Below are 26,683 nucleotides of genomic sequence, written 5' to 3' on the forward strand. Positions count from 1 at the left end.
GGCAAGGAAATGTAGAATAAGTTTAAGCGTTTGAGAATATTTGGCTGCACAATCTTTTATCTACAATGTATTGGAAACTTCCATGGTATCTACAGAGAACTCATGGACTCTTCCGTCGAGCTCAATCCAACTACATCCAGGAATTTTCTTTAGCTTTCTTTCCTTCATCATCGTTCTAACTCTACGAACATCCTTCCACATTCCAAGACTAGCATACATGTTAGAGAGAATCACGTAAGTGCTCGGGTTATAGCCATCCTGCAGTATAAGATGATTTGCAACAACCTCTCCCGTATCAAACTCCTTGTGGTGACTACAAGCGGTGAGAAACGTTCTCCATATGACATCATTTGGTTCAATTGGCATCTCCTCTATTAAGTGTTTGGCTAGCTCTATACTTCCTGACCTTGAGAGTATGTCGACCATACATCCATAGTGTTGCAATCTTGGTTCTATCTTGTGTTTCCTCCTCATGAGCTCAAAGCAGAGAAGACCTTCCTTCACTAACCCAGAGTGGCTGCAGGCATTTAAGACTCCAACAAAAGTGATATGGTCGGGTTTTATGGAGCGTCTCTCGATCTGCAAAAGCATATCGAATGCGGATTCTCCAAGACCATGAACAGCTAGCCCACCAATCATGGCATTCCAGTGATCAATACTTTTACTTTCGATTCCCTCGAAAACCCACATGGCGTGTTGGATGCTTCCGCATTTCGAATACATATCAATGAGAGCAACGCCGAGTTTCCTACCTAAAAGGAATTGTTTCTCCACAATGTACAAATGCATATCAATCGCTTTGGATAATTGGCCAAGTTGGGCAACTGCAGAAAGAACTATCACCAAAGTCGTTTCATCGGGTGATAAGTGACTCTCCTTTTCCATGTCGTTAAATATTTCAAGAGCTTCCATGTGATACCTGTTTTGAACATAACCAGCGATCATGGAGTTATATGCCACAACATCTCTCTGAGGCATTTGGTCGAACAGACTCTTAGCCTTATGAACAAAACCTAGCTTTGCATACCCATCAATCATAGTAGCCCAAGTAACTACATCCCTTCTCGGCATCGCATCGAATAAACCTTTAGCATCCTCGATTCTTCCGTGTTTTACATATCCATCGATCAACGAGTTCCACGAAATCAAGTCCCTCTCTGGCATTTCATCAAAAAGTTTTGACGCTATGTTAACTCCAGCTGCTGTCTGAGCATACCCACATATCATAGAGTTCCATGTTATCAAATTCTTCTTCTCCATTGGCATCAAATCAAACAAATCACGCGCAGATTCAACCGCTCCAGATTTGACGTACCCGTCGATCATTGAATTATAAGAAACTGAGTCTCTCCGCGGCATTCTATCAAATACCTGGCGGGCAAACCCCAAACAACCACATTTCAGATACATCCCAGTAAGACAATTCTGCAGAAACAAATCCGACCAAATTCCAGTCTTTCTCAGAAACCCATGAATCTGCATTCCTCCATTTACATACCCTAATCTAGAACAAGATTTCAGAACAAGGGACAGCGAGAATTTGTCCACGGAAACACCATTCTCGAGCATGAAACAGAACAAGAGCAGAGCTCGTCTCGGATCGACTCCATGAGAGTGTGATTTTATCACGGCGTTCCATAAAAATGGATCTTCAACCTCTCCCGGCGAAGAAGAACATGCATGATACTCGTTGAAGACACAACGCGCGAATTCGGCGAGAAACGGGCGTCGAGAAGCGGCAAAAGCGAGAACGATCCTCGTAGTGAGATTTGGGTTTTTGATGAATCCCGTCGTAATCAATCGCGCGTGGATTTTGTTCACGTCATCTGAAGTTTTGCAGCTTCCGAGGAGTTGGATGGTGGGTGAAGTCGAACTCCATGGATGCTGAGAATGCGCCAAGACGAGCATCACATTTCTGTTGGAGATAAACCGGATTGGGTTCATGATCGTTTAACGGCTCTGTGTAGTCTCTGTGGGAATGATTAAACGACGTCGATTTATATTGCTTACAAACCAGCTCCCAATTTAAGGCCCAATAATAACTATTATTGGCCCAAGTCTTAAAAAGAAAGAAAGAAAAAAAGATATAGAAACTAGACACTCACTCACATTCGAGTTTAAGCATATTCCTCACAACACAAGTTAGATAGAGATCTTAAAGTTTAGGTCGATTAAAATATGTCCGCCAAACGACTCTACGAAATAATATATGTACAGAAAATAGAAAACTGATAGTGATGATAAGATATTGATAAGCAAGTTGATAAGCATTGACTTCTTCATAAGTCATAGTCAGGAATCAGGATGGAGTGGTACGATATATCGTACATTTATTCCCTTTATCAAATTGGTTATTTTAAAATAAATATAATATGATTTCCATGCAAAGTTGCAATTTAAAAATCGTGCGTCTTTAATATAAAACGAAAGCGCGAATTTGTCGTTTACTCATTAGCAAATCAAATTAATATCATGTCAACTTCAGAATTTAATTAGCTTAAGAGTACTTAGCTAGATATTTAGTTGTTCCTACTATTTCAGGAGCCATGGTACAGGCATGTTTCGAATTTTGGTCTCAATATTCGATTTACGTTATCACGGTAATGCAAAATTATATGTTCATGACTACTCATATATAGTTCTTGCACATTCGGGGCTACACAACACATTCACAAGTATAATTACTCGAGAGATTTTACTGGCTTAGTGATCACTTATATATCTTATAATTCCAAAAAATAAAGATGTAATAAGGTCAAAATAATCAAATATAGGTGTTAAGAGTAAGATGAATTTTGAGAGACTTCGTTGGCTTAGTTAGTTTAGCCATAATTTAATCAATATACTGTCTGTAAGACGACTAAGAAAGATTGTCTGATTTAAATATCGTATCTTAAAATAAACCAGGAATTCTGTACTTTTGGTTCGTATTTGTTGGCCCTAACAACAAGATAAAAATTATACTATACAAAATATATATTCATATATAACCTGAATTTTAATTCAAAAGTACAAAACCACATTTTTTAGTCAGTCGAGCTACCATAGTACATTAATTCAATGACCCTATATGTTTTGTAATTTATATATATCTTTGTCGCATATTGGTTTAGCTTATATGGTACGTGCATAATAAGCCAAACTGGCCGGCGATGAAATTATGTTTATATACGTTTATATACGTTTGATGTTATCTTATATAAATAACCGTTGGTTGGCAAATGAAAGCGAGTGTCAGAGAAAAAATAAAATTTGAATCGTCATTATGTTGACACAACAAAGGCTTATAAGCCTTTGATATAATTATATCAAAGATTGGAAATGAACAACAGAAAGTGGAAAAAAAATCAAAGATTGAGGCTGACCATCTCATGTAATTTTTTCAAGCTGTTTCACCGAGTCCACAATGTCAGCAATCAAATCTTTCGATCTACGTATCCTTTGATACTCGACTCTGTTGACGAAAATGAAACAAGTACCAAAAGTCCAAAAAAAAAAAAAAAACAAATCCACTTGCGAGTATTATAACAAAGCCAATGATTAAATATAATAATGTAGTTAAAAAAACAATATAGTAATTTAATGCGTAAAATATAATTCTTATAATTTTGTTAGTATTATATGTTAAATAGCTATAAAATTAAACTTCAGTAAAACGAATAAGCATACAAACATTTATATAAATTATATGTGAAATATATTAGTTTAATTCAGATAAACTCGCAATAACTCATTTTAGATGATAAAAATGAAAGTTTGGACACATAATGAACATATAGTATAACGATCGATCGATCATCGATGGATGTTTTACTGATAAATATGAATATTGGTTTACCTTGTGAAAATGGTGGGCTGACACAATGGAATTAAAAGAAAAAAAAAATGATTGATGAGGTTTATACTTTATACTAGTAACAGCTTGAAAGAAAACAAAAATATAGGGAGTAGTAATAAATGGGTGCAATGAGACCAATTGACACGTTGTTAATAGTGTAAGCAAATGTCAACGCTTCGTGTGTATATTATTATTTATAGAACCTAACCGCTTCCTTCATCACAAATCATAAAATCTCCATTTTACACTCACCATGAAGCTTGTCTGGTCGCCTGAAAACGCCTCTGACGCTTACATCGACACCGTTAGATCGGTAAGTGATTTAATTATAATCATATACGCGTATACGTATGCAATTATGCTTAATTATATTTATTTATCTTTAATTAATTTGCATGTATGGATGTGTATAGTGTAAGAGCTACAAGGAATCAGGAGTATCGGAGTTTTTATCAGCTACGGCGGCTGGATGGAACGCGAGGCTAATCGTTGAGACTTGGTCACGCGGCGATCCAATTGCGACTAGCGTCGGACTCGCGGTTGCTGCAACTCACACGTGCGGAAGACACGTTTGTATAGTACCTGATGAGCAGTCTAAATCGGAGTACGTGTCGGCCATGAGAGAAGTCGTTACCTCGGAAGTTACGGAGGTTGTGGTGGTCGGAGAATCTGTGGAGAACGCGGTAGAGGAGTTTCCCGGCGTAGATTTCATGGTGGTGGACTCGAAGCACCGCGACTTCGTTAGAACACTGAGGTTTGCGAAATTGAGCAACAATGGTGCCGTTTTGGTGTGTAAAAACGCCACGCAAGGAGCGATGTCTGGTTTTAAATGGCCCGATGTGTTGAAAAGAGGGACACGTGTTGTGAGATCCGTGATTTTACCGGTAGGGAGTGGGTTAGATATCGCACACGTGGGAGCCTCTGGTAGCCATCAGCGTGGTGACTCGAGGAAGCGTACTAGCCGTTGGATTAGACACGTAGATCATCTATCGGGTGAGGAGCATTTGTTCAGACGCTAACCTACTTTTTCCTGTTTTTACTCTTTTGCGCTACTTCATTTTGCATTTTTGCGAGTCATAGTCATATGATGTATATAGATAATAGATTACAATACTTGAAATAATTTTCCACAAGACTCCATATCATGTTGTGTTCACACGATTACACGAATGTAAAATTCTTTAACATCACAACTTCAAACATCATCTACAGTATTATTTAAAGATTGATACATGTTTTTCTACAGGCGATTCTCTAATGATTCATTCAATGTTGATCCGAACAATCTTCTTAGTTTTAGTTGCAGATCGGTTCCAACCGGTTTGACTTTCGTCCGCTCGGCGAGAGGATTGGTCGGGAGATGTAAGAAGCCATCTTCCAAAACTATGATCAGAGCCTGCAACATTGCACGGAGATGAAGAAAAAATAACATATATAGTAAAATGGACTGCGAATTTGAGATCAAAGATAGTTTTGAGATGAACAGTTTGCTAACCAGTGGATTCATGCTTGGCAAGAGAAGAATTGCCTTTCCATGCTTCTTCAAAGCCACTTAGTTCCTCTGAAAAAAAAAAAAAAGCAGTCTTTTAGATTCTCATCATTTTTTCTTCAAAGAGCTTAATTTTCGATTAGGCTGTGCAGATTCTGCAGACTGACCTTCATCGAGGTTGTGAAGAGTCTGTGTCGACTCTACGCCACCACTCGAGTTAAGCTTCCTAGTAACCGAATGACCCTGATTACACCAAAACCAATAATGAAACTTGTTGGACAATAAGTGATGGAGCAAAAACATCAACATCAACATCAACAGTATCATCACCTTTTCATTGATTCCTCTGGAGATCCTATGAGTGGCTTCACCAGTAGTCTTATCGGCTTCTTTGGTTTCCTCAACCACCATCTAGAAACAGAAACAGTATCTGGTTAGTATGTACAAAACTTCCATTAACAAAAAGGATCTGAAAAGAGAGACAACATACTCCATCACTGCCTTTTCTTCTGGTTCTACTGGATATATAGTAAGCACCATCTATGCCACCATATGTGACCTTAGAGGTGTGATGTCTGAAAGTTTGTGCTCGAGACTGTGCACACTCTCTTATGTTAAAGTCACTCCTTTGATTCACATTCCGAATCTTCCTCTCAGCTACAACAAACCAAGAAAATCACAAATCAGCCATGTTGCGCAATCAGTAAATCAAAATATATATAATGACTATAATAATCATTTATACCATCAGCATCATCTTCAGGGTGCTCAACAGATGGCTGATTCTCTGAACCAGCAGTATGTTGTTCCTCATTTCCAGTATCTTTCCCTTCCTCTTCTTCTCCATCATCAGATGATAATTCTTCAATTGTTAACCCTCTTCCACTATTGTTATCTTGTACGTTACTAAAGGAAGCACCTGAGCTAAAGCTGTTGGGTTCGAGCAGATCTTCAAATGGTCGAGAGAAGAAGGGGTCATCAAAAGGATCTCTCCCTCCAAACAAGCTACCTCTAAATGCTCCGAAACCACCAAAGTTTCCAAACCTACTACCAAATGGAAATGGATCACCCATTTTCCCAGCTCTTTGTTAAGCTCCTGCAATCTTTTCCAATACTTTTCTTCTCCGACAAAGTTCTAGTGCTCAAATTTGAAAAACAATCAGCGAAAACTCAGATCTCGTTGGTAGCAAATTCAGAATCGTATCCTACACTTGCAACATATTTCCCTAAGTATTAGACCCAAACAACAGACATTTGCAGAGATCTCCTAGAAGAAGACCCAAGCGAAAGAGCGAGTACCTGCGAGAAGAGCCTAGAAATTCTACAGAGACGATTCAAAAGATAAAATATAAATATAACAGCACTGCTTTAATCTTAAACGGGAATATAATTTTAGATAAAGACACGTGTCGATTACACAATAAGGCTAGAAGCTTTTTCATCATTCTACTTCCTCGTGAATTTTCATTCTTCTTTTTTTACCACAAAAATCCAGTAAAAAGACAACATCTACAAAAATCAGGAACCAAACAGGGAGATTCTTCTCAACGTGAGACTGGCTCTACATTTATAGATTAACCATCATCATATGCTAACTACTCAATAAAGAAGAACATTTGGATCCAAAATATCATCTGGTCGTATGATTTGCCCTTAGTCTCAGCGTTGTTCAATCCGTGAGAAGAAACGGGACCGTGTAAGCGAGAAGCTACTCTCTGAAGTTAGTACTTTTCCTCTTCCAAAGTCATTTCCGGGTCTGCCACTATCTCTGTCATCTCTAAGGTATTGCTCCAGCCTTAAAAGGAAAAAGAAACCATCTTTTCTTCAGAAGTCTTGGGAATCAAAGTCAGGTTTCGAAGGGTAATCGAGTCCCTGAAGTTCCGGCATTCGTCTTAAATCTTCTTCCGAGTATGCCGGTATCAACCAGTATCTCTTATCCATACCAAATACCTAAAAAGAGATTGCAACAATGAGAAAGAAAGAAACTTTATGTGTCCAAAACAAGTTATCAAAGTCTAACTTACTTGTTCAAAGTTCTTCTTTCGACCCAGGTCATACGGCCATTTCGGACTTGTTTTCTTCTCATATGCCTGTTCACAAAGTCAATACACCAAAGAACGCTTGACTATGTGATGCACCAAACTGTTACAGGCTAGAGATGAAAAAGAAAAGAACATTACCTCTATAGTTGTGGTATTGGCAGCTACGAGCGAGATGTGCATAATTAAGAAACCCATAACGCTTAAAGCAAATGCCAGGTTTAAAACTGCGGTAGTGAAGATGAAAAATCATCAGAAGACAGAAGGTCGGGGATAAGTAGGACGAATAGATTAAACATAAGAAAACTAGAAACTAGGAACGTACCAAATGCAAGAAAAGTAGTAGCAAGGGTGCCTGGGGTTCCAGGTATCTCTTCGTCACTAAAGAACGCTATGAAGTGCGGCATAAGAAGTAAAGTCACAAGAGTTGTTTCCAGAAAGGTGTAAAGCTGCATTTTTACACAGAAGAGATATGACACGGCACAAAGAGTAAGAATTTCCATCAGTTGGCAGTAACAAACATGGATGTATCCTAAAAGCAAAAAAAAAAAAACTTCTAATTTTGGCCCAATCCAACTTTAAAATCGGGAGCTAGCTAAGCTGTGAACTATTACCGAAAATCCGAATGAAGCAGGATAGGGATCACAACAGAAAAGGGAAAGTGACTAATAGATCAAAGTAGACTTACCAAGAAAAGAAGAAAATACTTATAGTTAAGCGCCCCGACACAGTTAACAACCCAAACACAATGGTGGTCCATTTTCAATACACACCGACCACCTGGATTTGATGTAAAACACAATCAGCTTCCTGATTCCTCTTCAACAGATGCTTCAAAGAAAAGAAGCATAAAATAGAAAGTGTGACTGAGAGATCTTACAAACAGAGCAATGATGACAACGAGGAGGCTTAGGTTGATTGCATTTTCTACAAAACCGAGTTCTTTGGTTCGAAGAATCGGGCTGTAACCCGCCAAACTCCAAACTGTTTAACGGATCAGACTCGCCTCGTTGTTCTTCGTCAGAAGCTGACCTCCAATTAGGAGACACAACACCAGGATCAGTAAACACAACAGAGAAGTAGCTCCACAAAAGCATAGCCAACTGCACCAGTAACACACACACACACACATCATCATTATCACTTTCTCAGCAATCAAACACAAAAATTACTTGAAACCCAACAAAGTTATGATGAAGAATCCATCAAAATACGAATCTTTTGTTGGAGAAATGGGTAAAATCAATAAGTTGAACGAAGGGTTTACCAAGAAATGGAAAAGGATTATAATTGTAAGAGCGGCAAGAGAATCGAGCCCTCCATCTGACAGTGCAGGTCCGTAATTGGTCCAAACGACGGCGTAATATGTCACACCAACAACCCCCAAGACCAGAAGGATCATGATCGATCCGAGTCCTCGTAGAACCGTACAGAATTGGAAGACGTTCCACGCCATTGTAGTACCAGATCTATGCATAGTCAGTCAATCACGATCGATGGGAAAATCTAATCTTTCCGATTTTCTGGATCGGTTTAAGGCAGAGCAGAGAAAATAGGGGAGAGACTTTTCTTGGGAGATTGAATTCGACGAGAATCTTAGATTCTAGGGTTTAATCTGGAATTGAGAAACCGTTTGATTCAAAAGGGTTTATGGAACAAATGTTATTGAGAAATTCCAGATGCAGAACCCATCGACGAAGACGAAGCTACAACTGAGAAATTGGATTTTTTGTACTCGGAGATTTTAATTTTTTTTCCTTTCCCTTTTGGAGCTGACTAAAATTTCCGGATGTTATTACAGTATATCATTATTTGTTAGAGAATAGGATAATTACCATCATTATTTTATTAATATCTTTTACTATATATATACATTTGATAAAAAAAGTTCTAAAAACAAGTATGAAAAAAAATTCTAGAAAAATTCTATAAAAAATATATATCTAAAACTATATAAAAACGTTTATAAAAAAGTGTATAATAAATCAGACAAATATTTTTTAAATTATTGTTATTTAATTTCTGTTAATTATTATTTTAATTTTAATTTTCTTACATTTAGTTTTAATTATGTTTATAAATTCTAAAATTTTATCATGTTTTAATTAAAATTAATTTTTTTAAAAATTATAACCAAATTTATAAATTCTTATATTGATTACAGTTATCATATTAAATTTGGCAAAACTTAAAATTATTATCCTTAATATATTTAAAAATAATTATATAAAATAGACAGTTACTGCAAAAATGCATTTAAAAGGAAATCAATTTTTTGATATCATCGATAAAACAAAAAACAACTCCTGAATAGAAAAAGACGAAAAAGACGAAAGACGATAAAATAAAAAGCCACAAACTTTTTATTTCCTATCTATTCTTCTTCCTCTATCATGCGGAACCTTCCGGTTTCATACACATGGTACATCCACACAGGTTGAAGCAATTCTCTTGCAGCCTTAAGCTGCTTCACTTCATCTTCATCTCTTTCTTCACCAATCTCTCGCTCTATAATCGGGTAAATTCTCGGAAGTGAGACCAACATTGTGTCAAGCTCTTTCCACTCTCTATCTTCTCTACTTCCCAACTTCACACATAGAAAATGCAACAATCCTAGAGCTGTAGTGTAATCCTTATTCTCTATACACACTGCTGAACATATCAAAAGAACATAACCGACACCATCAACCACCTTGGAGTTACCTTTCACTAATGAAACTATGGTGTCTCTCAGTCTTTTGAATGTCGGGAGTGGAAGATGGGATTCCGATGTCTCATCGATTTCATGTAGTTCGATCTTTGCACAAGTGAGAAGCCATGACGGAAAGTGGAGGTTGATGTGGTTGAATGAGCTGGTGTATGACCTTTCTTCTTCCATGTTGTTGTTGTTGATGAAACAAGGTCCTATTGCAAGAACCAAATCTGGTATCCAAGGGTTTAAGACTGTCACAAGCCTTGATGCATAAGCTGAACCTAAAGATAGCTCAACCGTGGTGAATAGATCAAGCATGTCATTTGCAAGGTCAAAAGCTCCAAACAAAGGGCATGAAGCTTCGGTCGTGTGACTCATCACTAGGTTTATGAACTTTCCGACATAACTCGTAGAGCTCTTTGTACACAGAATCATGTCCTTTAAATCTGCATCCTTGAATTGTAACTTACCGGTTGAATGGTGGTTGAAAAGTGAGATGGCATACTTTAGACATGCGGATGTGAACTTCAACATCCTTGCTTGGAAGTGGGAAGCTAGACCCATCTCTGTAGACTCAACAATAAACTTGAGAATCGCAGTTAGCATCTTGACCTTGTTTAGTACACCTTCTTCCTTGGATCCCTCAAAAGCTACATGAAACATGAAACGATGTTAGAAATCTTTAAAGAGAACTGATACTTACCAGAAGCAGAGAGGTACATAACAAGATTTCATTATATTGGGTAACATGTGTAATGAAACTCAAAACTCTCCACTTACCATCATCACCGACATTTTAAAAACTTGTTTTGGGTTTCTTTCTAAGGTTAGCCTCTAGAGATACGGTCCCTTGCGTTCCACTGTCACCTGCCTGAAATAATTCATTTGTGCACTCTAAAATGTGATCCATTGTTTGGTCCAGAATATCCTGCTAGAAAATTAAGAATCCTGGTAATTAGTAAACTGATGGTGTGAAAAGCAAAGAGTCAAGAGGGAAAACAAAAATTTCTTACCTCAACAATTTTTGTATCATTCTTCTGAGTATTCGTATTACTATTCTGAAGAGTCATATGCAAAGCAAGAGATGTATATGCCAATACAGGGTACACGTCTATGTATTCACAAGAAGAGGCTTGCAAAACGCTAGTCTGGGAGATAATTTTTAAAGCAAAGAATAACTCCTCAATATCAGACTCCAGTATAGTTTTACGAGCATCATCGATAAGTAGTAAATCCTTTATTTGCCATGCTATTCCTACAGCAACCGAATAATCTTCCTCGAAACTGATTACGTTTTTCCCGCTAACATGTTTCCACCGCGCCAAAAATTTTCCAGAGGACTTTGATTTCTTCCTCGACATGGAATACACATTCTGTCTTTCTTCTTCTTAGCCGAAATTGATCTGACAACGGTACGCAGTCTTTTGCAGGATACTGGTAAAAGTTCCAACGAGGTCAGGTAAGGCATTAGAAGAAATGAGTAGCTTGTGAACAGATCTCATCTCGATCTGTCGTCCTACATCCCCAGGTAAACCACCACAATTAAGAATTAAAGTTATGCAATTTTCTAGGACGTCAGAGACGACATCAGAGGAGACCATAGCAAGAATATCAAATACAGCTGATTGAGCCTGTGCAGTGGGTGCAAAAGCTAGCAAGCTTTTCAATTTCTCTGCAGGTAACATCTTTTTAAGGGAGGCAAGACACCCCGAATCAGCAACCAGATCTTTACAGAGATAATGCACAGCAAAAAGCAAGCCTTCAATCTGGTTTTCCTCTATCTTTTCGCCTGACAAAACTATATTCAAGAAGAACCTAACAAGCTGCAATACAGATTGAAAGGTGGCTCCAACAAATACTAAGAATTCGCAAAACCTTGCACCAGCCATTGGGTTTCTGTTTAGGAGTGTTCTACATCGCGTGCACGCCTCCTCAACTCTCTTTTTTGATGGAAAATATGATGGCATTAGAAGTCGCACGATTCCCTTAGCAACATGAGTTTGATCCGAAGCAAGCACAGATAATAACACATCCAAGCTCACCACCTGCATATAATAAGGCAACTATTATACCAGTGACTCAACAAAAGTGACAAAAGAAATCTGAAAGAAGAAATGGAAGGCTTCGCCCTACCGTGTTAAACGGGAAAGTCCGAACATCTCTTACAAAAAGGAGCAGATCTACCATGGCAACTCGTATTGAAGTAACATTATCTAGCATCAAATGCCCAAGTCTTGGCAAAAACACTTTAAGAATACCATGAGACTGTGGATTTGCAAGAAGATAAGTTATACCATTAAAGGTTGAAAGTCTAACCTCACTGCACGATTCATGTGACATATCATCGAAAAGTTTTGTGATGGTCTTGGTAATTGTTGGGGAAGGGATCACTTCCCAAAAAAGATAGAAAACTCGACAAAGACCTTCCACAGCAACAGATCTCACACCTGGGCATTCATCATTCATCATTTTTTCCAACAAGTAGAACTGTTTGTCAAGCAGCGTGTCATTTTCTTCTTTTGTTACATCCGGATCCTCCATCGGGAAAAGATCCAGAAGTAAATGTAAAGCATTTAAACGAACATTTGAATTTGCAACCTGAAAGATTATTAGAGCAGCAAAAAATCACTTCTTACCGAATGTTCAAACAATGTCAGCCTAAAATACCAACAAAAAATGCCTAGTTAAGTTCTAGGTAATGGCTATGTTGCATACGCTACACTAAGCTTGTCACCCTTATGGTTCTACTTTGAGAAGAAGCTGCAGAGCTTAAGAAACAAACCTGCAATGAACGAAACATCATGGGCTCGGCAAGACCAAAGAGGAGCTTCTCAACGCCTTGAGTTGTCCGCTGTGTGATAAACCCTCCCAAAACCTTTCTAAGAGAGGCAGCAAAGGCGCATGAACCAGCATGAATAACACTCTCAATGATCTCTTGTAAAAACCCGTCTTCAATCTCACATTTCAAATCTTGATCTACTTCTTTCCGAACCCTAAAGAGAATCCCGCCAAATCCTTCAAGCACCGATTTCCTCCCAAAAGGAATCTGAGCTTTGACAACAGCAAGACCAGACTTCATCAACTGTCTGCTAAGCCCAAAAGCAAATGAGAGAAATCTCTGCCCGTCTTCTGTGTTTACATACAAGGGTGAAACCACACACCGCATTAAAAGCATCCTCAGATCTTCAATGCTCTCGTCCTCGAAATCAAACAATGTGAATGCTTCCCTCAGCATATAGACTCGATGCACATCTACTTTCTTCTTCAATGTCAATGACCTCGACAGCAGAAACGGCAGCGACTGAGAGATCAAAGTTTCTCTTCCCGTAAGACCTTCCTTCCACCAAGACTCACAAATTCCGACAATCTCAAGGCACAGAAACCGTATCCGACTCAAACAGTATAAGATTATTATGCAAAGCTTGAGCAGCGGGGAGTAAATCAGAGGTAAAAAATGTTTTTTTGGAAGATAAAACACATAGATGAAGTACATGAGAGAGGACCTGGAGAGAACTATTGATCTTCTGCCTTTGCTGATCCAAATCCGAGTCGGATAAGGGTCCGCATCCGGATTTGTTACCACGTTGGCGCTTCAATGGAGGAGAATTGGAGAGAGAAAAGAGATGTAGATTATCATCTTCGTTGAGTTTCTGGAAAGAATCTGTATGGTGGAGTATAGAGTTATGAAGAGCGAGTGGGAGAGAATATGAGAGGTCTGACGAAGGTTTTACAGCGTTGATAATGGTTTTCAGTGACAGTTTAGATGATTTTAAGGTAAAATTCACAGGTGTCTTGAGAGAAGACCGGAGTCTCTTCTCCATTTTTGTGCAAATCAGATCAGTTTCAGGAATGTTTTCAATTTTGTTGGACAAGAGTTTGATGTCGAAGACGAGAGCAAATCAGATCAGTTTCAGGAATGTTTTCAATTTTGTTGGACAAGAGTTTGATGTCGAAGACGAGAGTTTAAGTTGAACAAATGATATGAACACTGTAGAAACCCCGTGCTCGAAAACGCGCTGAGGCTCCGCCGAAAGTTATAGACAATATCGGTCTAATAACTAATCGGTTATCAATTAATCAGTCGCCTATCCAAGTAATCAGTTTGGCACCGATTTTAACCGATTCAAATTACTAATATTATATTATTGGACCCTAAATTTCCGCGTTTGAGAAAGCCCACTAGCAGATCAAATTCTAGTGCAAGTGTGAGTATTTATAGATATTTAACTTACCATCCTCCTTGTCGCCAGCCGATGTGGGATTTTTACAAATGTAACATTTTTTTTTGGTGACATGGATTGATGAGAAAAATATATTTGAAGTCCAGCCCAGCGATGGTGGGCTTTTATTTTCAATTATTGTTTGTTTTGTACGAAGTAGAAACCTTTTTTTTTCCCTTGCGTGAACGACATGTTACAAAACGGAAATGCCCAATAAAAGAAAGGGAAATGATATTTTCAATTCATATACAAATTGTAACCCAAAATCCCAGAAGAATCTAAAGAAAGCCTCTGGCTTCGCAGCTCTTAATAGCTCCACTGAATATGTCCTCGGCTCCATACTTAAACTCGAACCCTGCACTCCTCAGCTTCTTCGACGAGAGACTCATCCTCTTCTCTACTTTATAGTTCTTCAAACTTTACGTACCCACAAAATATATATTAATCAAATGCTTGGAAAAACCAATAACATAAGTACACGTGGGCTAGTTCATATACTTACTCAATTGAAGGTAGCTGGAACTGAGGAAATCTCGTAGACAAAAACTCAAAGACCTCATTGATCTTCATCTCCACCGACGAACATATATATCTCCCTTTCGCTATTGGCTTTTCTAATAGAAATATCATCGCCCTTGCCACGTCATCAATATGCACCATATTGTATGTGTCGAACAAATACTTCTCCTTGAAATTTCCTTCATACAAAAAAAAATAAAGTGAAATACAATTATAGTGAATAGTGATTATTACTAAACACACATGATTATACGTATATTAACAACATAAAAAGATATTCTATCCGTCAAAAGTAGAATTTTAGTCTTTCATATCAAAAACAAACATATTTAATTTTGGTTAAAATTATAAATTTGCATGTTGTATTTTAATTACTCTTTTTTTTTACCGGAAATTCATGACAGAAATCTAAACTAATCTTCAAATCCTATTATTGAGTATGTTTTTCATTTAGAGCATTTAGATTTGTAAGCTAAGATTGATATTGTTACGTGAGAATTTCAATACCGATCGATGAAACTTTTAGCTAATATTCGACCACCAAGGTTAAATTTACCATATTCGATTTATAAAATTTGAAGGTATTTTTTTTTTATACCTATATGTAACTAAAGTTGTCATATTGATTGAAATTATTACTCTCTTCGTAAGCTTTAAATTAATTATGGAGGAATAAAATAAAATTTACTAGACAATATATAGAGTTAAGTACCAAAGATCATGGCGAGGGAGATGAAGACGGAGGAAGGCAACGACGGAGATATAAAAGGTCCGACGACAAGAGGGATCACGAGCGTCACAACCTCCAATCCATTCTTCCCGCCGAACTCAAGCGCCGCCGTCTCCGCCGCCATTTTCGACACAACGTAAGAGCTACTCACTCTCTTCTCCTTTTGATTCCTAAACACTTCCACGTCGCTCCAAACGCTCTCGTCTACTTCTCCTCCGTTTTCTCCGCCGCCGCCGTAGAAAACAGTTACGGCGCTTGACGTGTAGAAAAAGCGTTTGACGGTTTTAGCGCCCAAACACGAATTTAGTATCCCCATGAGACCTTGTACGGTGCGTTTCGTTACGGTCTCCTCGGTTTCGTTGCTGTTCGGGTCCATAGGATGAGCCACGTGGAACACGGCTTTGCATCCTTCGATCGCCGGTTTAAAGCTTTCCGGTTCGTTGAGATCGGCGGTGAATATTTTAAGCCTCTCCGATGCAAATGGGAGTTCGGTTAGGTAGCATATATCTTTCTTATCCCCTTCTGTGTTTAATAAATAAGCAAATTGTGAGATATTAACATCATTAATATCATATGGTTATTAATTATTTATCATATAATCAATGGTTGACATTCTATACAGAAGATGCATGGAGCTATGGAGCTTCAAGATCCTACACACTGACAGATAATTCCAGCCAAGTACAATAAATTTTTCACATCCATTTTTTTTAAAAAGCATATTTTAATCGTGGAACCAAAAATCAACTTTAAATGTTATATTTAAAATTATAAACTATAGTCTTATATCTCTTTTTAACTTTATGTGAACAATCAACCCTAAAATAAACAGCAATTTTACTCGCATTTGGTAAAACAATAATGAAAACCGATTCGAACCTGTGTTGGTTCGAACAGTGGCTCGAACGGAGTAGCCACGTTGTAAGAGACGCATGATGAGCCAAGAAGCAATGAATCCAGTCCCTCCCGTTACACAAACCAATCCCGTTCCGTCCAATAAAGACGTCGCCGTTTCATCTCCCAGCTTTCTCTCTCCTCCTCCTCCTTTGTTGTCATCTTCTTCTTCTCTCCCCATTTCTCTCTCTCTCTCTTTGGTGGTGGTGTGGGAACCTCTTGAGGGTTCTTAAATAACGGAACCTACGTCATTAACTCTCTCACACCTATCCGCGTGACATGTTCCCCGTTTTGCCCTCTTATCTCTTTATTACATATTTGATTTATTATATTTTTCTATATCCGTTACATCAAATGCTACATTTTACAGATCATTTATGCTATAGTATATAATAATTCACATTCTATGTCCGTTTATTACAAACATTATTATTGGATTCCGTTATTTTTCATTCTTTCATCCTCTATGTACAAATGAGCTTCTTCTTTTTTTACTACTATATACCGTAGTTTTGGCTTTTAGTGGTGGAATGTATTAATTATTATATTATGCATGTTCTAGGCATAGATTAAGGGATATTATTTGGATTGTGATTATATATAATTAAAAGAATGAAAGAAAAAAACGCGTGAATGAGATGGAATAGAAAAGAAAGCGTAGGCGTGGCACATGATCCTGCAACTATCTTATTTGTGTGTCTACACAAAGCTACCGTTATTCTCGGGCCGTTGCTTTGTTGGTGTTGCGAGCTATCTTCCTTTTTTATATAATTTAATTTAACTTTTTGGATCGGTCATTGTAAATTTGTAATTAAATTACTAAGTAAGAAACAAATTATATCGGTAGATGTTGTTGGTCGAAGTCCAAAATCTGGTTTCCATTTACCGCTACGAAATTTAAACTTAGCGATATAGAAAACAACTACCAATTGAGTTTGATATAATAGATATATATATATATATATATATATCACATCATTTAAAATGATATCATTGTGATTAATTACTCGGTTTCGTTTAATCCCACACACATATATATATATATATAACTAATTAGTTAAGAGTTCAACTTCCAACCATTACAACAAAAGACAAAAAGTAGCAAATGAAAAAGAAAAAAAAAACAGCTAAAACTTCAATCAATCATGTGATTTGATAGTTTTCGTTTTTTCCCGTAGAAAAAAATAGAAGCATAGGAGAAGACTTTAATTTTTGTTAAAGACTTATCCCAAACAGTATATGGATGTTTTTTGGTGGGTTATTTAACAGTTATTGAGTAAATATATATATATATATACGTATTATATATATAATATCACTCTTGTCATTTTTGTCAAAAACCAAAAACAGTTATTGAATATTTTGGCTGTTAAAATATTTATTACCGTTTATCAATAAATATGTCGTGAATTTTGATATCGGCATGAAAAAGCTGTTCGAGTTTTGGATCCGAAATTTCACTTCTTCTTTTTTTGGTGCAAAGACAACATAACTTCTGAATTAACATAACAAAAAAACTATTTTCTAATTAATTTTCTTTTTGTAATCTCTTGTAGTTTATATATCAATGCCGACTCCCTTGTACAAAAAAAAAAGCAAAATATTGTATTCTATGTAATCAGATAAAATCGATAGAGATTGTTCAATGTAACAGGCTAACAGCTTTCATACCGATCAAAATTTGATTTTACTACATAAATAGTGGACAAAATATAATACATTTCTTAAGGGACAATTTTTTGTGTGGCCGTCGGTGATTTGGGGTTAACAATTTTTCTGTATTCTTTATATATTTAATCCTGAAGCTCTCTCTATGACTATACGATACCCTATACTAGGGGAACGATGATCCCTACGTTCCTAAGGATAGATCGTAGATGGCTATACTAAAAGTTGTAAATAAATTAATGATTCAAATCGATTACAGCTATATAGATATTAACAATATTATTCTAATAGTGAATGCGCGTGCCGCATGATGTTTTTAATCCAAATTCATTTTTTGGTTAGGTTTACCGTTCACATAACTTTTCTTTACTTTTTTCATTTGAAATTTTATGAACTGAAATCTGATACATTAAACAACGGAAGGAAGAATGATTAATCCACAAAATTACACAACCAAAAACATTTGAACAAAAAAGGAAAAAAAACATAAACCAAACAAATTCCACTATCTAGATATGAATCGAAAACCGTCTAGAAGAAAAGCACTGTTTACATCACGTTTCTTTTGGTCCATAGTCCAAAACAATAGCTGACAAATCAAATATTAGAGGAATGTATACACGACAATTAATATGTATTTAAAAAAGTACATCATTAACTTTGTTATCGCTGCAATGTTGTTATATTATTTGCTTAAACAAAAGGCTCTATTTTCTTGTTTTCTTGCTATTTTCGATCAACAGAAGTAGTCATTTCATCAATGTTGGGAATTAATGATGTTACACAATTCTTGAATGAATCTTTTGTTGTTAATATGGATAATGTTCATCAGAAATCGATACCTAAAGTTTTAGTCATAAGAAGAAAAACCTTGGAAATTTACATACAAGAAGAAGAATTATATGAAAACTTTACTATTTCCACCGATATATTATAAATGGTCCTTCTAACTGAAACTATATATTTTTCAGTATGGAACGTCTAAATCATTGTACAAAATGATACAGTAAATATCTTGAAATGCGATGTAATCTTCCATTTTAATAAATAAATGGATTGTTGACTACTTGATATTGCGTTATTTACAAATGATTTTGCTAGCGATTTCATCGATGTTCTGCTTCCTCAACCGTACAACTCCCATTTTGATTTCCATGGGCCTTCCAAATAACTGATGAAAAGCCCACTCCTGACAAGGTTTGTACTGTAAGTTCAAATTAGGTTCTTCATTTTTGGTGTCAAAGGCTGCTTAGCTGCTATTCAGCCTATATTTAATCCACTTGCTTTTTAATAGAAAATCAATTTTCATAATAATAATAATAATATGTTGTCTATAATACTCATGGGAATCAATTTTCAGAAAATCAAGTTTCTACAGTTTTGAGAACCAAATCTTTATCTACTTATTTGTTTGATCCTCTCTCTCTTTTTAAATTTTAACTACCTCAAAATTTATATATCAATAATAAATTAGTTTTTTTTCTTGTCTTTTGATTTTCGAAAAGAATAATTAAATTTTAAAACGTAGAATAATGTGTTTCATCAGTACAAACAACACTAATACAATCGTACGGATACTCTATTTTAAAATAAATAAAAAGATTATTTTTATTTTTTCCAATGTAGACTAAAAACTGAATCCGAATATAATTCTACCGAAAAAAAATACTGAACTAGATCTAAGATTTATTTTGAAAACTAAAAGTACACTTGATTAAAACATTAAGATGATAAATAATAAGAATTAGCTATCGTTTTGGATGAGCCTAGAAAGATCTTTTGCGAACAAAGACTCGTCATTATCTTCCAGACACTTCTCCGTTGTTATAATACATAAGTCTGAATCTTTTGTGGTTTGCCCTAACCGAAAGTGCGAGACGGAAGTTTGGTTGCGGGTAAATACTTGGAGACGAACTGCATCGCCAGTTCTTGAAATTCCCCATCTTCATTTCCAGCTTGAGGTAATTGTCCCTCTTCCCACACAAAATCCAAGTTAGTTGTTTCCAACGGATATTCATTGTTATGCGCGAGATCGAAAGGCGGCTCCTGCATTTCTTGTGGCGGCTCTAGAGAAAAACGCTGAAACGTTGAAAGACGAGCTTGAACATGAGCAAGCTCTGCTTGTAAATTCATAACCTAAATATACATACACACAGAGTATTGCTGGTAAGTTAAAATATATAGGTTATAATCACTCTTGTTTCTAAAAATCAATTGTTAACGAAGGACCTGGTGTTGAAGATAGAAGAGATGGCCAACAGAGCCATAAACAGGGTCACGGAGCCTAGCCAAGGCCTCGTAACAGAGCGTGACAACCGCATCAAGCCGCTTGTTCAAAGGCAATCTCTGTAACATCTTAGAGGCATTGCTCGCTCCAAACACTTTGTGAACCGCTGCAAACCTTGATGTCCCTTGCTCTGCATCGAAATAAGGAGCAAAAACGCATCCTCTCACACACTTCTTCCTCAAGAACTTACATGCCCCGCACGGTCCTTCTCCTCCTCTCCCACCGCCGTTCAAGTTTCCTGTCATCATAGACAGAGGGAGAGAGAAAGAGATGGGTTATTTGTTTACATCAGGCCAAGTCGATGAACTTATATCGTCATTTATATAAATAAATGTAAAGTGTTTGGGTTTTGACAGTCAATGTAAGTTTGTTAACACTATTGAATGATCGGCTATATATAAATATATATTTTTTTTTTCTTTCTTAGTCTTTACGTGAATGCTACTCATGTATATAAATCTAATATATCTTCGTATGAACAATTAATATGGGTTCCAAAATTCAATGTTGTAAATTATCTTCTTGTAACATGTTCAAGATATATTTAGTGAGACAGTTAAACCAAACAAACGCTATATATCAACGACATTTCACAAATTGACTCAAATGAAATACATCTTAGTATACATAAATGATGAAAATCGATTTATTTAACTCAAATGTACATACCCCCTAAAACCCTATTTGCGCGAATTGAATTACATAAATTCTAGCCCTAGCGGCCCCTCCCCATGCACATTTCTTTTCATGCTTTCACATCTTTTGTCACCTCTCTCTCTCTCTCTCTCTCTCTCTCTCTCTCTCTCTCTCTCTCTCTCTCTCTCTCTCTCTCTCTCTCTCTCTCTCTCTCTCTCTCTCTCTCTCTCTCTCTCTCTCTCTCTCTCTCTCTCTCTCTCTCTCTCTCTCTCTTATGGGCGGATTTGAGTGTATACACGTATAGATATCCCCACATGAGCCCATAGACATTGAAAATATAGGAAGGAGATATCTTGCCATGGCCATGTCTGATATTCAGACCATAACCCTATACATAAGAGCGTATCATCACGAGGGTTGGTTTAGACTTTAAGAAAAACTGGACTGCGACAAACGTAGGAAGGGATGCACAATTGACACAGAAACACACACAAACACAAAAACCATGCAAGTATCAATAGTTATAGCTTTTGTAAGTAAGTGAGACAAGACAGCTTAATAATGATATCTCTCTTTTCCATTCTCCACTATCAAAATCACGGTCACGATCACGGTCAAAGTGATACTATACGTGCAGAGAGATTGAAAACCCAATCTCTTGAGTATTGACCTTCTTTGTTGCTTCTTCCTTTTTGTTTCTGTTTCACCCGACATTATTAGCTCACACTCGTTCCAGTCATCTCTTTTTAATGTTTCCATTTATATTATATTATGAAATGTCATATTTTGTTTATCTAAAACATATAATCATTTATTCAAGAAAACTCTTCAAAATTACTAACTTTTCTTAAAAGAATAATTTTATCGTGATAATTTATTCATTTAGCCACTGATGGTAACTCAACAAATCTGGAAACTCTCAATAACTGAATTCAGTTTTACAAATAAGGGTTTTAAATCCTAAAGAACTAGACCAAATTTCTTACCTAAAAATCAAAATTTGGGAAATGGTTTCGAATCAGAACATCATGCATGCAAATAATTTAATTTACAATAATTTTGTTATCATAAATATTAAGTGGGACTAGTTAAAGGTTTCAACGAAACTCAAATAACTAAATCTTTCCATTCTAACTTATACTTACTTTCTAGATTCTAAGATACGATGACTACAACTAAATTTTCCACAAAACCAACAAATTATGTCCAATATAATCCATTTCTCCATTAACTTTTTTTCTTTGTTGTAAAAATAATCACTGAAAAGCACGCGGTTTCCATATCATCACTAAACAAAACAACCCACGTCGTAAGATCTAGACACGTGGCATGACTCACATGACTTCACTGTCAGACCGACCTAGCATTCATTCACTTACCTCACCATCCCTTCTCTAATAGTGAGCCTATATTAATCCATTTATTGCGTCTATGGTCTAACGTTTGTAATGCCTTCATCACACTAATGTTAATAACTTAATAACCCCAAACATCAGAGGTATTATTTTTAACCACTTAATTTAATTGATACAAAAGATTCTAGAAATTAGCATGAGATTCGTTCCAAATTTTTATATTCATACAAACCAAATACAAACTTTCAAGATGTATTCCATTTGTGAATTTACTCCTAAATTAAGAGAATAATCAATTTATAAACTTTTGACATAAAATATAGATGGCGATAACTAAAAATATGTTATTTAAATTGTGATATCGAATTTGTAACTCCTCATCAGCTTAGACCATCTCCATTGCAAAGATATAGCGGGGTTGTAAGGGTTTTTAAGTATTTTTAAAAAAAATAAAAAAGAGAAAAAAACTTATATCTCAGATTAATAAACTCTTGTGGAAGAATTTCATTTTAGTGAGTATATAACATATGGCACCATGTAATTGGAAGAAAAAGAGATAGAGAGAAATAAGCAATGTTTAATATTTTTTTAAGATGTTAAATTTAATATTAAACAATGTTTAACAACCTCTTATAAGAATGAAGGATGAAAATGCTCTTACAATATTGATCTAGAATACACCTCATCAGTGTGGTTTGAATTAATCAGTATTCTATACATAAGTGATCCGAAGCTCAGGGTTCTTCTGCTTGGACTCAAGACCATTTCAAACCATCTGATTGCTTCTATCTAAATGGTTTTGCATATTCTAAAATATTCTTCAGCATTCATTTATATACTTCATAAGTTTGATTTTAATTAAGAGTAAGTAGGAAACGGGGGCGTTGGAGAAGATAATCGCGCCGTTCGGTTTCTTGTCTGCTGATTACAAGTCTCTCTACTCTATTTTTACATCATTAGCCTCCATCTCCAGCCCCTGAACTCTCAAATGTTTTAGTTTAATGCCCCATAGAGCTTTTTATATGAGTTATATTATTCGAACTTGCACCTTTTTCTTTTTTTTTTTAAATAAAAAATATATTTATATCATTAATCAGTAAACTTAAAGGATCATTTGATTTAAAATATATTACTGTTGTATACTTTCATTTTTCTACATTATCATTATATAAAGGCCCATAAATTTTGATGATGTACTTTGAAAAAGTAGAGGAACTGAATTTCAGATTCGACCGAAAGATTGTCGAATTTGAACAATGCGACCAGAACTATGGATCAAACCGTCTTACGTCTGATATACAACCACTGTCTGAAAATTATCCGACCAGTGGCCCATTATTATATCAAAGCAAAGGAAGTTTTTGTTTTGAGAAAAGAAAATAGTGCATTGAATATACATGAATGAATATACATGAATATATTCTTGCCAGTTAGCCATTTATTGTTTTTCATCAATTGGACGTAAAATGAAGTCATATGTATGCGTGTGCGTGCGTTTTAGTGTTTGTGGTTATATAAACAACTTAGAAGGATTTTGGGATTATGTTTTAAAGTATAAATAATTTATAATATATATAGTTAAGCTTAAGCATATATAATATTTAAAAATATAATAGTTCAAGGCCACACATTTCTAGTTTTGAGGAATCATTTGTCAGTTTATGAAATACAAAAACAAGTCGCTGGGCAATGGGCATTAATATACATTTTAAACTAACAATTCATTCCGATTAATATTATAGAATTTTGCAATTAGTGCTAGCTAGATCTAAATCTACGATTACTGAGTACTCCGATACGTATTTTTTGTAAGAGAAATTCTCAAGAATATTTGCTTACTGTCTCCCCTCATCAAATTTTCCAGTTGAAAGGGTTGAATACCAGATAATAAACAAATGATAATAAAAGTTGTCTTAAGCTGCACCTTTTTATTAAAGAAAAATAGTTTATAGTTGCTACGAGTAAGTGAACAACCGGGTTCAAAATTACCCTCTGCTAGATATTAGTTAAAATATTATTCTCTCTATTTCATAAATAGCGTCGTTCTAACACTTTTTTTTGTTTTTTTTAAAATATCGTTTTAAAATTCCAATGTAATTTTTAATATAAAATACCATTTTTACCTTCAATAAATTCAGAAAATTAATTATAAATATAATTCTAAAAATCATTTTCTGCAAATTAATAAGGGTATAAAAGACCTTTTATCTTATTTTTTAATTTGTATGAAAAATGTCAGAATAACACTCTTTCTGAAACGGAGAGAATAATTAAGTATCACAAATAGAAGACTAATTAGTGGTGTACTTCTTGTATCATCAGCTTCCATTTAATTTGAAACTCTTGAATCAACCGCTTTGCCTTGGTTTTAGGGGACACATTATCATTTTCTACTATTATTTTTTAGTATATATTGACCGGTGGTTCTTAGAGTTCAAAGGAATAATAGCTAAATAACGCATGTATGTGATAGATTTTATTACGTCAATTAAATTTGAAAATAATTAAGATGTATAATCCATATATTTTCCTTACCAGATTCGATGAGAATATTATGATAAGCAAACTGGGGGTTGACTGCACGAGTGGAAGAAAAGGTTTCACCAGCAAAACAAACAAAAGCGCATCGATCAATGACAATGTAATACTGTATAGAATTAAGGGTCTATAATTAACTATACAGTGAGCTACAAAGAAACAATATAAGAGGAAAGTCATAGCGAATTAAATTAATTAATGTTTGATCCGATGTTCGACTCTTTTTGTACATCGCCAAGATTTGAGGTACCATGTCACTTCCACCTCCTACACTATCTCATTTCTCATTTAGTACGCTATTATAGAACTCGACGATGTTTTTGACTAATCAATGATCAAAACAGAATAGCATTTATGATAGTAAGAATTGTCTTTTGACTCATGCATTAATTCATGCCCAAACAAAATTGTATGGTCATGCATATCTTTTAAATGTTCATGCATGTATGATGTATATTAGTATATATATATATATGCTGATTTTTTTTTTCACACGTTAATTTATTAGGTTGATATCATCTTGTAGGTTACATATTATCAACGTAACCTTCGGTTTTTTCGGTTCATTTTTTTTTTCATATAACTATATATTTCTTTATAAAATGAATTATACAGAGTACATCTATATACTATATGATAAGTATAAATACGCGTGGGGGAGACAATGAGGGAAGCAAGGGGGCGTTACTAATTTTCGAAGGGAACGGCGTGTAGGACCCACGTGAAGAATGACGTCATTCATTTGTTTTGATCTTTCACTCGCTAGGCAGTTACAATCATTATAACCACGTCTACTTATATTATTGGTACACGTAACTACGTATTTGTTTCCTTCATGACCGAGAGACTAAGACATTGTGACTCCTGGTTCATTTGGTTCACTCGTATCTCGTTTCTAAACCGAAATCGAATCCAACACAACCGTATTCTACATTAATTTTACGGAAATCATCTCGATGGGAAACGTGAATTACTAAAATGAAAATATGAGGGAAAAAATATTACTATATATGGGAATGAATGATTTAACAGAGCTCTTTTTTATAAATTTGGAAAGATAAGTTGGCGATCGAGTCATTCTCTAGTAAGCGTAACTAATTCATTTAATTAATCAAAATATTTATCCTTTACTTAGAAAGGTATGTGATTAGTTACGTATGCTTTTGCATTTGTTTTCAGATAATACAATTTTGGGAAAATCAATCTTTAAGAAAATAAATTAATAGCTGGCGTCTTAACCACCTCGCAGCTTGAATTCAAACACTATAGCTATCAAATTTGGGAGAAATGCACTATTTTCACTATGGTTACAAGCCACAGCTTAAAATTATTTGATGGCCTAATTTAATAGGCCGTCAAGTCATAGTTTAAAACATATTTAAGGATATAAAATGCATTTTCTTTATAAATCTTGTACGTAGCTTAAACATAGAAGAATAAACTAAGAGTCGTAAGATATCTCCAAAAAATACAATTCACATGTAAATTCACATCAATAAAGAAAGCAGCAAGAACTTTATTTTTCTTGGAAAATAAAAATTAATCACGAGATGTTCCAAGAGAGATAGACAATTAAACATTTTTCTCTTTTTATTACTCTTTATTTATAAATAAAATAATATAATTAAGTAATTAAAGGTTGTGAGAAAGAATAATGGAAGAGACTTATCGCATGTTTGCTTCACGCAAACAACTAAATGTGAGAGGGAAAGAGTAAAAGAGAGAGAGGAAGATCGTTTTTTTTGTTAGCTTTGTCGTCGCGTGGCTTTAAAGACTTT

The 26,683-nt window shown here is 35.5% G+C and overlaps 6 protein-coding genes and 1 pseudogene across 7 annotated transcripts; 1 reads left to right on the forward strand and 6 right to left on the reverse strand.

Annotated features, from left to right (window-relative positions):
• Window positions 1-2: 2 nt before the first annotated feature.
• Window positions 3-1,908, reverse strand: LOC18015707 (pentatricopeptide repeat-containing protein At2g45350, chloroplastic). Its single transcript, XM_006397652.2, has one exon. It carries the CDS (start codon window positions 1,906-1,908, stop codon window positions 61-63), a length of 1,848 nt encoding a protein of 615 aa, XP_006397715.2. The 3' UTR covers window positions 3-60.
• Window positions 1,909-4,056: 2,148 nt separating this feature from the next.
• LOC18015706 lies at window positions 4,057-5,204 on the forward strand. 2 transcript variants are annotated; one of them, XM_024155058.1, is made up of 3 exons: window positions 4,057-4,151; window positions 4,252-4,831; window positions 5,145-5,204. In XM_024155058.1, the coding sequence occupies exons 1-3, from the start codon at window positions 4,092-4,094 to the stop codon at window positions 5,162-5,164; spliced, it is 660 nt and encodes a 219-aa protein (XP_024010826.1). In that variant the 5' UTR covers window positions 4,057-4,091; the 3' UTR covers window positions 5,165-5,204. The 2 variants fall into 2 exon arrangements, with proteins under 2 accessions (XP_024010826.1, XP_006397717.1); XM_006397654.2 differs by lacking the exon at window positions 5,145-5,204 and having other exon boundaries at window positions 4,252-5,039.
• LOC18015708 lies at window positions 4,971-6,596 on the reverse strand. Its single transcript, XM_006397655.2, has 6 exons — window positions 6,073-6,596; window positions 5,818-5,984; window positions 5,658-5,738; window positions 5,495-5,570; window positions 5,334-5,399; window positions 4,971-5,234 (listed from the first exon to the last, which is right to left on the reverse strand). The coding sequence occupies exons 1-6, from the start codon at window positions 6,398-6,400 to the stop codon at window positions 5,101-5,103; spliced, it is 852 nt and encodes a 283-aa protein (XP_006397718.1). The 5' UTR covers window positions 6,401-6,596; the 3' UTR covers window positions 4,971-5,100.
• Window positions 6,597-6,712: 116 nt separating this feature from the next.
• On the reverse strand, window positions 6,713-9,120 carry LOC18015709 (probable protein S-acyltransferase 14). Its single transcript, XM_006397656.2, has 7 exons — window positions 8,634-9,120; window positions 8,247-8,469; window positions 8,055-8,146; window positions 7,692-7,815; window positions 7,508-7,593; window positions 7,352-7,417; window positions 6,713-7,277 (listed from the first exon to the last, which is right to left on the reverse strand). The coding sequence occupies exons 1-7, from the start codon at window positions 8,841-8,843 to the stop codon at window positions 7,152-7,154; spliced, it is 927 nt and encodes a 308-aa protein (XP_006397719.1). The 5' UTR covers window positions 8,844-9,120; the 3' UTR covers window positions 6,713-7,151.
• Window positions 9,121-9,676: 556 nt separating this feature from the next.
• LOC18015710 lies at window positions 9,677-14,215 on the reverse strand (annotated as a pseudogene).
• Window positions 14,216-14,381: 166 nt separating this feature from the next.
• LOC18015711 (protein BRI1-5 ENHANCED 1) lies at window positions 14,382-16,620 on the reverse strand. The gene is made up of 4 exons (XM_006397658.2): window positions 16,407-16,620; window positions 15,510-16,049; window positions 14,781-14,976; window positions 14,382-14,695 (listed from the first exon to the last, which is right to left on the reverse strand). Exons 1-4 carry the CDS (start codon window positions 16,600-16,602, stop codon window positions 14,557-14,559), a joined length of 1,071 nt encoding a protein of 356 aa, XP_006397721.1. The 5' UTR covers window positions 16,603-16,620; the 3' UTR covers window positions 14,382-14,556.
• Window positions 16,621-19,949: 3,329 nt separating this feature from the next.
• LOC18015712 (LOB domain-containing protein 19) lies at window positions 19,950-20,624 on the reverse strand. The gene is made up of 2 exons (XM_006397659.1): window positions 20,319-20,624; window positions 19,950-20,225 (listed from the first exon to the last, which is right to left on the reverse strand). The coding sequence occupies exons 1-2, from the start codon at window positions 20,622-20,624 to the stop codon at window positions 19,950-19,952; spliced, it is 582 nt and encodes a 193-aa protein (XP_006397722.1).
• Window positions 20,625-26,683: the final 6,059 nt, after the last annotated feature.

Source organism: Eutrema salsugineum, unplaced genomic scaffold, assembly GCF_000478725.1.
Source record: "Eutrema salsugineum unplaced genomic scaffold, Eutsalg1_0 scaffold_22, whole genome shotgun sequence".
NCBI lineage: Eukaryota > Viridiplantae > Streptophyta > Magnoliopsida > Brassicales > Brassicaceae > Eutrema > Eutrema salsugineum.

Coding starts and splice junctions, on each gene's coding strand:
- LOC18015709 (XM_006397656.2), bottom strand. CDS start 8,843: ATGCATAGATCTGGTACTACAATGGCGTGGAACGTCTTCCAATTCTGT. Junction 8,147..8,246: donor TTGTCATCATTGCTCTGTTT/GTAAGATCTCTC, acceptor CATCAAATCCAG/GTGGTCGGTGTGTATTGAAA. Junction 7,594..7,691: donor TACTACTTTTCTTGCATTTG/GTACGTTCCTAG, acceptor TCACTACCGCAG/TTTTAAACCTGGCATTTGCT.
- LOC18015707 (XM_006397652.2), bottom strand. CDS start 1,908: ATGCTCGTCTTGGCGCATTCTCAGCATCCATGGAGTTCGACTTCACCC.
- LOC18015712 (XM_006397659.1), bottom strand. CDS start 20,624: ATGATGACAGGAAACTTGAACGGCGGTGGGAGAGGAGGAGAAGGACCG. Junction 20,226..20,318: donor TCTTCTATCTTCAACACCAG/GTCCTTCGTTAA, acceptor ATGTATATTTAG/GTTATGAATTTACAAGCAGA.
- LOC18015706 (XM_006397654.2), top strand. CDS start 4,092: ATGAAGCTTGTCTGGTCGCCTGAAAACGCCTCTGACGCTTACATCGAC. Junction 4,152..4,251: donor ACATCGACACCGTTAGATCG/GTAAGTGATTTA, acceptor GGATGTGTATAG/TGTAAGAGCTACAAGGAATC.
- LOC18015711 (XM_006397658.2), bottom strand. CDS start 16,602: ATGGGGAGAGAAGAAGAAGATGACAACAAAGGAGGAGGAGGAGAGAGA. Junction 14,977..15,509: donor CTCCCTCGCCATGATCTTTG/GTACTTAACTCT, acceptor TTTTGTATGAAG/GAAATTTCAAGGAGAAGTAT. Junction 14,696..14,780: donor TTCCAGCTACCTTCAATTGA/GTAAGTATATGA, acceptor GGGTACGTAAAG/TTTGAAGAACTATAAAGTAG.
- LOC18015708 (XM_006397655.2), bottom strand. CDS start 6,400: ATGGGTGATCCATTTCCATTTGGTAGTAGGTTTGGAAACTTTGGTGGT. Junction 5,739..5,817: donor GAAGAAAAGGCAGTGATGGA/GTATGTTGTCTC, acceptor TTCTGTTTCTAG/ATGGTGGTTGAGGAAACCAA. Junction 5,235..5,333: donor TGCCAAGCATGAATCCACTG/GTTAGCAAACTG, acceptor GCAATGTTGCAG/GCTCTGATCATAGTTTTGGA.